Below are 13,794 nucleotides of genomic sequence, written 5' to 3'. Positions count from 1 at the left end.
TACATACAGTATGTGAATGTGAAAAATAGTTTTAGATTAGAAGTATTCATGCAGCGTAAACTGAAATATCTGATTATGCTAATGACGGCGATGTTAGTTAATTTATAAAACCATTATTGGGAGAAGGATTTGTAACCTCAGGTATGCTGTGTTATTTAAGATCTAATTATATTCATTTGGAATATGATGCAGATGAGTGACTAAACAAAAGTAATCATCTACATTTTTCCATTTATTCAGCAGCTGAGCACACTTGTGGTGTTCTAATGAAAATCAAATATTGTTTTAACAGTTCGCCCCTCAGCGTTACACAAGTTCCCACAAATGTGTTGCACACACATTCTGTCCACTTCATCCACTCAACCCAATCACTGGGATTATGTCCGGAGACAGAGCAGTGAAACCACCGTCTTGTTCTTCTTCTGTTGTGTTGTTGTGTGGAAATGTAGATATTTGATCATCATCGAGACAAAGTCTGTCCAGCAGTTTGGTTTATAACAAGGTACATATCATTACACTACAATACTAGAAGATTAATTCAAACATGGGTGGGATTCTTATTCGAACTGTAATATAAAAAGATACTGTTTTGAAGCTCATCAGATTGTCTGAAGTAGTTTGCCTCATGATCCAGTAGAGGGCGATCACTGTCAGCTTTACCTATTGGCTGCCCTCTGGACCTACATATAAGTCAGTAATGTGACGTTGAAAATGGAGGATCAACAGTGCCTGTGTGTGCAGTGGGGCTCAGTCGTGGCTGTGTTGTTATCAATGCATCTGATCGGAGAATCTCCTGCTTCTGTATTTAAATGCGAAAAAGAGACTCCAGATAAAGTCCAGTGTGGATTCATTCATTCTCTTCATGTCTGAAAACAGCTTAAAGAGTCATGCAATGGTTTTGAGCCACAAATAGCAGCCAGCGGAGCTTCATCAATCTCTGAACAGAAGGGATATACACCAACTTTCATAAAGACATTCCCTCATTGGGTGTTTTGATGATGGTCGTAGAAAGCACTGTTGAACACGTTGGTCTAAATTCTCCCATAGGTGGGCAATGTCATTCTGGAGCAGACCCCCTCTTATGAGGAAATAACTGCTCCACCTCAGGATAAAGGTGATCACTCTGAACAAATGACCCCAAATACCCTGAGAGGACAGTATCATCCAGAAAAATGCCCCGCACTGAATAACAGAACCACCGGACCCCTCACTGTGGGGGTCAAGTATTCAGCTCTGTACTGTTCACTTGGTGTTCGCGGATGCACTCGCCCACTTATGGAGAATATGTTGGAGGATTACTCATCTGACCGCATCTCTGTGTAACAGTGCTTATAGTTCTTGTACCACTGAGTTCTCAAATGTGCATTCATCTTTGTTCTGAGGGCTGATGAGTATCATGATCATCAAATGTGCACTGTTGACAAATGTTCCCAACAGTATTTACTGAGTTCTTTACAACAGATTGCTCGTTTGCTTCATGTGTATGCTTTGTGTGTACTGTATCTGCCACGGAAGGAAGCCAGCAGAAAAAGAAAGGAGAAGTACTGGCTGAGGTAACTACACCTGCTGCGGTGTATGTGTTATGGAAGCTCGAGAGAAGCCAGTGCTGTTGTGAGTGGGTCCACAAGCCCAGAGAGCACACAGCTCTGAGACTCATGGAAGCAGCAGCTCATCTCGTTTCTGTTGCATTCACAATTTTCTCTGATTAAGATGTAATGAGTGCACCAAATGAGATGCCTCCTGGTTAAACAGTACATGTCTACCCACAGATACAAACAAGCATGCTCTGATTAGAGCAAGGCAAGCATTAAAACATATTGTCAAACATTCTATACAACTGCGCGAGCAGAGGAAGTGATGTAGGTCGCGTTCAAACAGAAAAACCATGAAAGTAAAATATATGAAAAGCATTGACTATAAATCTTCATCACAGATAAAGCAGGTAGGATGACCTTCACTCTGCACCATATACTGTTTATAAAAAGCTCTGCACACAACGTCCAGCACTCAAACAATACAAAGTGACAGTATATTGTAGAACTGTTTGAGGAGGACCTACTAATGACAAGGAATAATTCTGAAGTAGCTGCAGAGCTTTAACACAGGACAAGAAAAACAGAACATTACAAACAGGGAGGTTTAGAACGGACTGTACTGGTGCAAGAAATGAAGCTCAGATACCTCAAAGAATGGACATGGAAACAGTGTGTGTGCTGTTTCTGAATGTATAGCCTTGCAGAACATGACACTGCCCTATTTCCAGCTCCAATCCCTGTTGAAAAATGTGTTTGATGATGTGACAGCATGTTTGATTTGCTAGGCTTGCATCCGAATGCCCCCAAAACTTCGCAGCCTACAAGAAGCTGGACCAGCAGCTCCGCTGAGGATACGACTCGGGCAATGACTCAATAAAGCAGCTGAAGGAGAAGGAAATGAATATTGAAGTTGTGTGACAACCATCCCAGACCAGCCACAAAAGAAGTCATAAACTGATGGCTGGTTCTCAGTTATTGTTTCAGGGTTCAGAGTGTGGAGTGAATTCTTATGAACTCACATCAAGATTTTCTCTGCATGTCGCTGATCCTCAGTGGAAACAAGGAGCAGGAATCAAATCAGACACACAAACAATTATGTCTGTACCCAGCAATGTTTACCTATTGTTGGGAAACTGTATAATTTCCAATTGTTGTGTTTGTCCCTCTTGAAGGCTGAGCTAAAGAAATATCTATATATCTATATATCTATACAGATATATAGATATCTATATATAGATATATCATAGCAAAGAAGTTGTGACTGTATGAAGGGGTAAAGTCATTTGAAATACACCCAAATGTGCCATAACATCTCCAGGTTTGATAAAATGCTTCCCTCTAGTGTTTCTTCCACATCACTGCAACCATTTTGTGCTGAAATTTGTCAATTATCAGCATTAAATATATTCTATTAAAATGTATCTGTGCCAGTCTTCTCATATTTGTTATAGCTATTATCTAATTTAATAACTCCTCCTAAAATATATATTCATAATAATGATAATAATTATAACGATAATGATTAGTATTGTTATTACTAGTGCCATTATTCTTATTGTTATTATTAATATCATTATTGTCATAATGTGTGTCATAATACTTTTATAACACACATGTTATGTTTTCATTAAGTGATAAGTGATGAAACATGAGGGGTCATATCTTAAAAACATGAGAACACACAAACTGCCCTACAGAAGCAGAGAGTAGAACAGTGGAAACTACACAAAAGTCAATCATCTCATTACTTCAAATACTTCTTGCATTGTCCCGTTTAAAGAAATGTAACACTGCCCAGACATCGTGCAGCATTGCACTTCAACAGAGTTATTTATTCTTTTGTTATCGCTGTGAAAGCTACTCCCTTCTCTCAGAGCAGTGCCTAAGGTCAGGAACATATATGAGGATGCTGTGGGAGACATCTTCAGACTTGGGGGGACAATTGCTCTGGTTATTCTGTAGCGTTTGTATATTGTTCCACCTTCTGGTCTCCTTGATGCATCAAGTCTACATTAAAGTCTTTTGTATAAGACATCAGCTGCTGGTGCTTTCAGCAGCTTCCAGAAAACATCTCACACAGAGGCCATTATATTTTCACTTTACATTATTTTAGTTTGCCTCTACACATCAAATTTAAATGTTTACATAGCTTCCAATTTGTATGGTAGTGTTTGATTGTAGCCATTGAATTATTTGTTCTACTTTAATTTGAAGAGGTATGATAATAAGACTGCAAAGCTTAGAACTCTGCTGTGAGAACTACAGGGGGAAGACTAGGTCATCCATCCATCCCAGTTATCTTTTGAGGGTCAGCTGATATGTGTGTGCACTGGTTTTTATGGGCTATTTTAATGCACTATATTAAAACAATTAAGATCTCATTTCAACCGAAGTCCACACTTGCAGTTCACTGTTATTCCAGCAGATGACAGTCTTAGATAAGGTCATAAGAACAACCATATGCCAGGTGCTAAAATGGAGACATGACTGGTAACACTGTGTCAAACTCACAAGCTTCAAAATCTAAAATGTGTCTTTGATATGCCACATGATGATAAGGGAAATATAAATATCACACACATCATCATGATGACATGAGGTGTTTTACAGCTTTACGCTTTTACACAGGGCAGCACAGTCTGACAATTCTAAAACACACACACACACACACACACACACACACACACACACACACACAATTCACAACCCCCTCACCCCCCAAAGCCAAATCTCATTACTCAAGGGGCGTGCCCTCGTTGTGTACAAGTTGATTTTGTACGTCCTCACTTCAGCAGCTACACCTTCTGCTCTCACTCTGTCAGTTTTAGCACACACACACACACACACACACACACACTCACATGCATGGCTCTCTATAGTTGTGAGGACACTCGTTGGCATTATGCATTCCCAATCCTAATGACAACTAAATGTGAAACCCTAACCCTAACCTAAACTAAATTCTAACCCTAACCCTAAAACCAAGTCTTAACCCTCAAAAAGAAATTTAAATTTTTGAGGACCAGACAAAATGTCCCCACAATGATGCTATTGAACCAAAATTGGCCGTCATAGATAGACATGCCCCCCCATACACACACACACACACACACACATTTGTACTTCTATCTTGGTGAGGACACTCACAAGTGTCATACTGACATACTATTTTCCATAACCCTTTATCCTAACATAAACCTTATTCTAACCATAACCCTAAACCAAGGCTTAACCCTCAAACAGCCCAATGAATAAGTGAGGTGACGTGAAGTGATGTCCTCACTTTCCAAAAATTGTCCTCACTCTGTAGAGTCTCGGCTTAAAATGGTCCTCACAAGTATAAGAACACAGACATACACACACACACACATATATTCTCACAAATGACACTGTCACACATGAATCCCCACACACTCATCCATGTGCACATTTGACATACAGAATCACACACACACACACACCCACACACACACACACACACACACACACACAGCTTGTCTGCTGCTCAGAACAGATGACAGGAGGCCTTGGGATGAAGAAAGATAGTCTGAGTGCTGTGGAAGCAGGGGGCAAAAATACATGTTTGATTGGACAGCATCCAGATGTGCTACGTGTGTTCTGGGCGCACAGTGCAGCCCGGAGATACAACAGAAGGATCGGTCTAAGTGCATTATTAATCAGACTTCTATGTGAATTGTCAAGCATGTGGTAACATTAAGGCTGTCCATGTTCCTCCAAGAACCCTTCTGCCCATTTACCTTGTCTAACACATGTATAACCTGCTTACAGACTGAATTTGGGTCCTACAGTGGTCATCACACGCAACAGTGTTTGTCTCTTGAACCTCTAAAGCACACGCTCTCACAGACCACTGTCTTGACCTAGTTTGCCATGAATATGCAGCCTGAGGGCAGATGTGTTTCTCCCCAGTGTGAGTAACAGATCTTTTAATGGACAGAAAATGAAAGCTTCAACAGTTAAAGAAACATCAGCCCCTAAAGAAAACAGACAGGAGGTGAGTACTGTACTCTGCACTCTGCTGTGGAGCAGGAATTTAGAGCTTTTTCATGTTTACACGCTGTGGTGGGAACAATGTACCTGTTGTATTGCTATTACTAGAATGAGCATGATGACAAATGTCGAAGAGATTCATTTGATTGGCCAGAGGTTGGCCAAGCCGGCAGTGTAAGAGTTGATTGGTTTGTTGGTTGGTTCACCACTTTGTTCCAGACAGACAAATCCGAACAGTTGGTGATGCAGCTGATGCAGTGGTGTGTGTTGACTTTTACAAATGAAGAACCTCAGACTAGAATGTACCTTTTCATGACAGCACCAAATTTCTGCAAAACTCAGGGCTGAAATCCCTTCTCTCCATTTTTTCACACAGTTGATGCAATCTTCTTGTTTCTTGTTCCAGGCTGCATGAAGGAAGCAAATGGTAGAGTGGTGGAAAGTTTGCATCCACAGCTCCAATCTAATATTGAATTCGAGCAAAAAAAATGTTGCGAAAGCCAAACAGTGCTGAGAATGAAACTCACCGGACTCAGGTCCTGGCCTGATCCAACACAAGAGACATCTACAAAGTCCTCTTTGGAGAGTACTTGTGGCTGGGGTTCAGCCACAAGCAACAGTTTTGAGCCTGGAAAAGGTTTTTGCTTGTGAGAAATCCAGCTGCATAGCAATTATAGGTGCTCTAAGGATAAACCAGAATGACTTTGGCAATTCAGAAACTTTTCAAGAGGCAGCACCAGCAGGTTGGAGTTGTCAAAGGTTTGGCAACAGCAATAGGCATTCATGATTCCCAGAGGATAAACCTTAATAAACTTTGATTAATATAATTTTCCTAATGCTCCACAATTTGGTTTTTAGTGAAGCAGCTAATAAATGGATTGTGGTGACATTTGGCACAGTCATTTATGTCCAGTTGGGATGAAGTCAAATAAATTTGACACCACCAATCATCAGGTCAGAATTTCAATTTGTCACACAATTCGGTCAATTTAGAACGCTGCGCTTTGTGTTTGATGAACGTTGTAGGCTAAACATTTTACCTGCCTCACAATATTAGCCTTTTCCCTATGAGTGTTTGCATGATGATGCTAGCATGGCTAGAGACTCTTGTTCTTGACCTTTTGGTGACAAAGAAACATATGAATTGAAATACATTTTAATAGCCTATGTTTATTACACGTGGAAAAACAGGACAATGTGTTGTATTCAGATTACAGTGCACTCACACTCCTGGCTTCCCTGGGTTTAACCAAGCTGGGGTCTCCATGCACTCATGTTGGTCGTTTTGACAGGACCCTGTCACGGAGAAGATCATCGTTCATCCACACGTGAGGGAATATTTGAAGATTTGCGTTTCTGATTTGGGGATTCAAGGCGAACGTGGCGTCCTCCACCACCCCCCTTCCCCATTACTGCTGCTACTGCTGCGCCCGCGTACACGTGAATGCGCCCCATCGCTGTCATCGGCAGCAGCCCACAACATCAGCATCTTCCGGGGGGCGCGCAGAGGAGGACGGAGAGGGAGGAGAGAGAGGGAGAGGAGACATACTGGATAAAGGCTGCGAGAAGAACCGTGATGATAATGGAGTCGAGGCGGTGGAGGATGTCGGATCTACGAGAAAGGACTGTTGACATTTGACGGAGGGGCTCGTGTTTGTCACATTTCCTCGTTTTTCTTTTTCTTTTTTTTTTTCTTTTGAGGTTTCATTGCGTGGGGTTTGTGGATGCTGCGTGGACACTAAGGGCGCAGAGAGGAAGGGGAGCACCCCCACGGATGCCTCGGAAGGTAAAGACGGGCTCCACCGCTGGCTTCGGGCAACACACGCGTCTGATGAGACGGATGGTAATAAAGGACATCCTGCAGAAAAAAGCCGATGGATGAGGATGAAAAACGGCTTTAGCCCCCCGCCCACCGACGACTGTGAAATAAAGAAAATCCTATTTTGATGGATTTGTATTTTTAATCATTCATGGTGTAGCCCTGAGGAGCCTTAGACAGCAATGTTGAATCACTGGTCTTGGTAAATTATTCATTACTAGTATAGGTAGACCATGATTTTGCATTGCTTCAATGTAGCACCCCCCCACCCCTCCAATCATTTTTATTTTTTACAATGTTTAGTCCTGTGAGATCATATACATATTTTTTTATCCTATGGTTATGTAGGCCCATTTAACAGTCACATAAGAAACAGCCAAACCAGGAGCATATTGGCGCAGGAGATTTGACAAAGAGGGGAAACACAAAGTGAGAGGTGTCCTGCAGTTTGTTTCCTGTTTTTTATTTATTTCCATTTTATTTCTAAAATAGTCTAAAGAGGGAGGTGGACGGGGTGGAAAGAGAGCTGTAAGGAGGAAAGAGGGGGGAAAAAACACCAAACATGTTGCCTTCCCAGGAAGCCTCCAAGATCTACCATGACAATTACATGCGCAACTCCCGCGCCATCGGGGTGCTGTGGGCCATCTTCACCATCTGCTTCGCCATCGTCAACGTGGTGGTGTTCATCCAGCCCTACTGGATCGGAGACAGCGTCAACACGCCGCAGGCCGGCTACTTCGGCCTCTTCCACTACTGCGTGGGCACCGGGCCGTCGCCCAGCCGGGAGCTCACCTGCGTGGGCAGCTTCTCCGACTTCAGCTCCATCCCGTCCGGAGCCTTCAAGGCGGCCTCGGTGTTCGTGCTGCTGTCCATGGTGCTGATCCTCAGCTGCATCGCCTGCATGGCGCTCTTCTTCTTCTGCAACACCTCCACCGTTTACAAGACCTGCGCCTGGATGCAGCTGCTGTGTGGTAGGTGCACTCTCACCATGTACTGTCATCGGCTGTCCTTTCACTGACATAGATCCACAAAAAGATGCCTCGTAAGGGGGCGAACCCCCCTGCACACAAAGATCAAGCAACACGGCACGAATCACCACAGTGCATTGAATCATTTAGCCATGTGGTTCATTTAATAAAATAAATCAAACACATCAAAATTCTGTCCACCTTTGCATTCAAATGCATTGCCTTGTATAGATAGATAGATAGATAAGCAAATCATAAGCAAACTAAACAAAATATAACATAATGTACATAGTTACACATAGTTAATAAATGTTACAGAAGCATTTCGTATTCACCCCCTAAATCTTCAAGACTTCAAACCATAAGTCCAATATATATTTAAATGCATGAAAACAACTGTTAAAAGGTGCGCTACTGTCCATGCATATCAGTAAAGTTCCACGTGCCTAGATAAATACAACTAGAACCGTGTGTGTGTGTTTTCTGTTAGTCCACTGAAGTGGATATGATGTAGTGTTAACAGTAGAGTATAGGCTTGCTCTTGTTAGAGATAATTAGGAGTGTTGTGCAGATCCTCTCCACTCCTGCAGCAGCAGCAGCAGCAGCAGCACAGAGACAGTAGGGATACCTTTCTCCCATAATTCACGTCGCTGAACGCACCGAGAGCAACAGCATACACCATGTTACCGTTTATATTTCGAGGCTGCACCACTGTAAAGAAAGAAAGCATGCAGACAGCAGGGGATCGCTGCTCCGTGCAAATGTCATTCATTCATCCATTTCACTTCATGTACAGCCATGCAATGTAATGTGGTGTGCATGGCACGATGGATGCGCGGTGCAATGGACATAAGCGCCTCCATGCAGTTCTGAGGGATGATTCCAGGTCGATTGGATTAGTGTGTTTTTCGTCTCCTGATCTTGTGGGCAGATATTAATGCTTTGCACAAGGGTTTGGGTGTTTAAACGGCACCTTCCCAGTGCATGCAGAAGCAGTAGAGCTAGAGTTTTGCTACCTACACAGACAACTGCCTGGGTTTAGTGCTGGAGAAAGGCAGGGGCTCTGAAACATTTACCAATGGGGGGGTGTTTCGATTTGTGCCTGTAAGATAAAACCCCTCTGCAGATGTTGTAATCAAAAGACTAAAAAGTTTAAAGGCACCAAGCATTACATTATAAAGTTGGTTTATGACTTATAGCACCAAGAAGCAAATGTGTAACAAAAGCAGGATTTATTTGATTTCTAATTATCAATTTTATAGGTAATCTCCTGCAGTAAAGTGAAACTATCCTTTTGCTCTTGATTAAGCTCCGCTTTGTTTTTTCTTTTTCTTCTCAACAACTGTTTTTGTGGTTGGTTTAGAGGACGTCAGCAAATCGTAAATGATAGAAGCTGGAAATAGATTTTTTTCTCCTTTTCCAACCACTCAATCATAATATTGTCTGTCATCAAGTCGTCGATCAACAGACTAATCACTTCAGCTCTATTCCCGTTTAATTCTACTTTTAGGATAAAGGCTTGATTGCGAATTTTATCAAGATTGCTGTTGTCTTTTCTGTTGATTTTCAGTGCCATCACATTGCAGATAAATGCAATGTCGTTGCGAGAGAATAAGCCTAAAATGAATGTTAAATCTGTGGTGATTTGATGCCACAAAACCACACCATGTAAAAATGACCACATCAGCAAGACTTCACCTTTGAGTGTTTCCCAGAAGTTGTGAGGCATCAGGATCTCTCTCATGCGAGTCTCCTGTGTATATCCCACTCCTTTATAAAGCTGATCAATGTGATAAATAGGCCAGGCAGAAACAGCGTGGGAGTCAGTTTTCTGTACGGAAACAGTCAGCCTGCTGAATGAGAGAAAGGGGGAATGAAAGCGAGAGGCAGAACGGGGAAAAGAGAGGGAGAGAGAGATCAGCACTTTTTTCCTTCGGTATTGTTCTTTTCCTCATCTGCCCACTCTGTCCTCTGTTCTGCAGTGTGTGTGGAAATGGTTTGGTGTTCCACAATCAGCACGAATCGCACTGAAAAGCAGACGTACAGATTCTACACCCTTGATCTTCATCAACCTGTGTCTGCAAACTCATCAAGTAAAATATTAGTTTTAAAAAAATTCTAAAAGTTACAATATCACCATGAAATAATTCTCACTAAGGCCATAAATATACTTTTAACTGTGCAGATGCATCATGGCTGCCTCGCGTATCCTGCGTACGCTTGGTGAGTAGTTTGTGTCCTCAGAAATTGATGCGATGCATATGCGATGTGTGTGCAAGATGCAATACCCACATGAAGGTTGGGGCAGTAGTGAGTCATCGATAGGGTCAGTGGGCACATCATCATTGACAGAACGAGAGAAGGACATATCTGATTCAGGAGTCTGATATACGATGTGCAAATCATCATCATGATCTTAGCATTGGCCAAATGTCGATCTCCTCAAATCTCACTATCTTTGTTCATGTTTAATACTTGCAAGATGTACCTTTTCAGGCAGGTTAGTATGGACAAGGATTGAAAATAATACGAAGCCAAAATTTCTTGTGGGGACAGAAATCTTTACAGTTTGAAAACACTGTTTTCAAATAAAAATGTAGAAGTATGTAAGTTTCTTCCCCACAAAGTAAACCACTGTCTTAAACCTCACAAGTGCAGCATTGTCTTTTTCACTGATAAATGTGAGGATATAAATATACATGATGATGTGAAGGACGAAGTTTAGGTGATGATGTTGCATTGATCCATAAGATCACTGACTGTGATGCTGTTGACTCACATCACGCCCCTCTCAGCTCTCATTACGCCCACATTTCAACCACCTGTCACCATCAGGCTGAAAAGGTCAGAGGTCGATATCCTTGTGTCAGGAAAGCGAAAGCCTGTGTGACAGAAATGTTATCACATATTCTATTTACATTCATTACATCATGAGCAGGAGATGACACTTCAATTTCATTGATTTTGAACATGTTTCAGTCGGTTTCTGTTGAGAAAGATTTCTGTCTTATCGCCAGAGTGTCCACCTACATGTCTGTGCATTGTTGAAAAACATCACCTATGGGAACAATTTAAAATACAAAAAAGTTTATCTCATTCTCAATGTTGCAGAAAAGGAACAGCTCATCTGGGAGAGTTGGATATTTTGTCCACCTACGCTCAGTGCTGTTCTAAAAATCAAAACACTCATTTTTACTTCTAAACAAAACAAAAAATACTCTCTCTAATTTGCGGGTACAGGGCATGTAAAACTATTTACTGTCTTTCCAATGTGTGATGTGTGACTGGGGTAACTTGTCTAATAGGATTGGCACACAACCTAATGGTGTTTGCCACCTTGAAGACGATGGTTTAATCATCCCCTCTGCCCTGCTGGGTGTAGCAGCAGGTCTCCTGGCACAGCACAGCGACAGTCTACTACAGTAAATACAGTGAGGGCCAAGTTGAACTGGTTGAGGCCCAGATTTGGGCCAAATGTACCAAAATTGTCAATTAGGGAGCAGTTTGATACCTGATCATGAATTTTGGCTGGTGTGCTACAGGAAGAAGAAGGTCAAACAGAAATATGCATCCCCTATCTATAGTGAAACCCGAACGTCCACACAGGATAGACATTTTCCAGGCGTAGCTTCATGTCAATGTGGGTGAGTGGTTCTTCTAAATGGGGAGACATTGCAATGGTTGTACCGTAAAGTAATTACTGCTGTAAATCAGCGTTGCTCATTGGTATAGTAAAGGTTGAATTAACTGACCGTAAGTTGCGACTCATAACTCCTGGCAATAAACCATGGCTCTATATACCAACAAGTCAAAACCTATAGTTTTACATGGATACAGATTTACCTATGATTGCAAAGCTACTGGAAAAGCTGTAGGACAACAGGCAGGAAACCACAAGCCAAGAAATGTTCAGCAAAAGAAACCAAACCCCCGGCAGAAATGTCTCCAGGGTTGCACGCTGCACAGCTCCTGCACTGCTCTGTTTGAAATCCAAGAGGAATTGATTGTAAAACCTTGCAGCTCTAAAGCAGGGGCCTGCATGGTGATGGAGGATTACAGTGCTTGGAGATCGTGCTATCTTTTGGCTTTACTCAGATCTTTCAGTATCACAAAGCTGGCTGGATTTTAATTGGGTGGGATCACCATGGTAGGTCAGGCAGGTTGAAAGATGCTTCCACTGTTTTTTATCTAATGGAGCAGTGTGTTGGATTGAGGGGAAACTAATGGAAAATATTATATATATGTGTTAGTGCTTAATCACCTGAAACTTAGAATTATTGGGTTTAGTTACCTTAAAAATTAGCCCTGTGTATCTAAGCTGTGAGAAATTCGTCTTGTAAAGAGTTCGCCATGTTGCCTCACCATGTTTCAACAGAACAGACAATCCAAACATTGGCTCCAGAAAGGGCCTATTATGTTACCTGCAGGCCACTGCAGGTTCTCCCAAATACTTGTAAGAGGAGGGGAGTTCATTTCCTATAAACAACCTTTAAAAAAAATACTATACTGTAGAAATAAAAAATCAATGGCATTCATTTTAATCATATGAAACATTTTCGGGGATTCAAATGGAACATTGTATCAGGACCATGCAGATATAGCAACGTTTACAACCTTTACAGTTTTGAACAGTGGAAATTAAAAGTCCACTAATTTGTTTACAGTATTTGCACGTAGAGTAAAAACAAGTGCAACAATAGAGAGACAGATAAAGTAAAATAAAGCACATACAATTCAAATATTCAATTAAGACTGATACCAATCCATTATTAGTCCTAATTATTTATCACAGTAGCCTGTATTTTAATCTGTGTATATTTCCTTTTTAACATCACTTCTGAATTGATTACTTGTTTTTTTTTATTATATAGCCTTCCTCACATTTTGCTGATGATAGTCGGTTCCAGCTGTTCAGGATCTCCGGTTGGACGAAGTTGAACTTGCTTTGTGATACAGGCCCCATGAGCCACTCAACAGGGACAAAGCAGCAACAGTTTATCAACTTGAGTAAATGAGTAACTAATTATTTTGATAACAGTTCAGTCAGCAGGTTGAGGCCCAAACTGTAAAAAAGCATCTACTAATCAGGATAGGACCATTACTGCAGCCGCATGCAGATAGGTGGCTTTCTTCCTTTGTCCCCCAGATATGTCCAACATCAGTGAGAAAGTGAATAATGGGGTCACTTTATACTAAGAATCGAGACTAAGCAGCACAGAAGAAAGGGGGGGGGGGGGGGTTTGCAAGTTCCCAAAGCACAAAGGTCAGCACAAATGGTGCTGATTGAGGTTTTATGAGCCAATAATAGTTTAGTGCTCTGAGGGACTTCAGGATTTTTCTACCTTCCAACAGAGACTGAGAGGTCACTTATGCCTCTCCCTTTTCTCTTCTCCTAACTTTCTCGACCAATCATCTTCTATCTCCTTCCTGTTCTTTTTGTTTTCTTCCAGCTCTCCCGCAG

At 41.7% G+C, this 13,794-nt stretch overlaps 1 protein-coding gene across 1 annotated transcript in view; it reads left to right on the top strand.

Moving 5' to 3' along the window:
* Positions 1-6,982: 6,982 nt before the first annotated feature.
* LOC109630544 (LHFPL tetraspan subfamily member 4 protein-like) overlaps positions 6,983-13,794 on the top strand; it is a 28,686-nt gene continuing 21,874 nt past the window's right edge. Inside the window, exon 1 of the mRNA XM_020088807.2 lies at positions 6,983-8,336. Within this exon, the coding sequence (XP_019944366.1) occupies positions 7,928-8,336 (409 nt within the window). The 5' untranslated portion in view covers positions 6,983-7,927. The remainder of the gene's footprint in view (positions 8,337-13,794) is intronic.

This window comes from Paralichthys olivaceus, chromosome 6 (genome assembly GCF_024713975.1).
Source record: "Paralichthys olivaceus isolate ysfri-2021 chromosome 6, ASM2471397v2, whole genome shotgun sequence".
NCBI lineage: Eukaryota > Metazoa > Chordata > Actinopteri > Pleuronectiformes > Paralichthyidae > Paralichthys > Paralichthys olivaceus.
The sequence above is the reverse complement of the archived record's forward strand: the minus strand, read 5'-3'. Positions and strand labels throughout refer to the sequence as shown.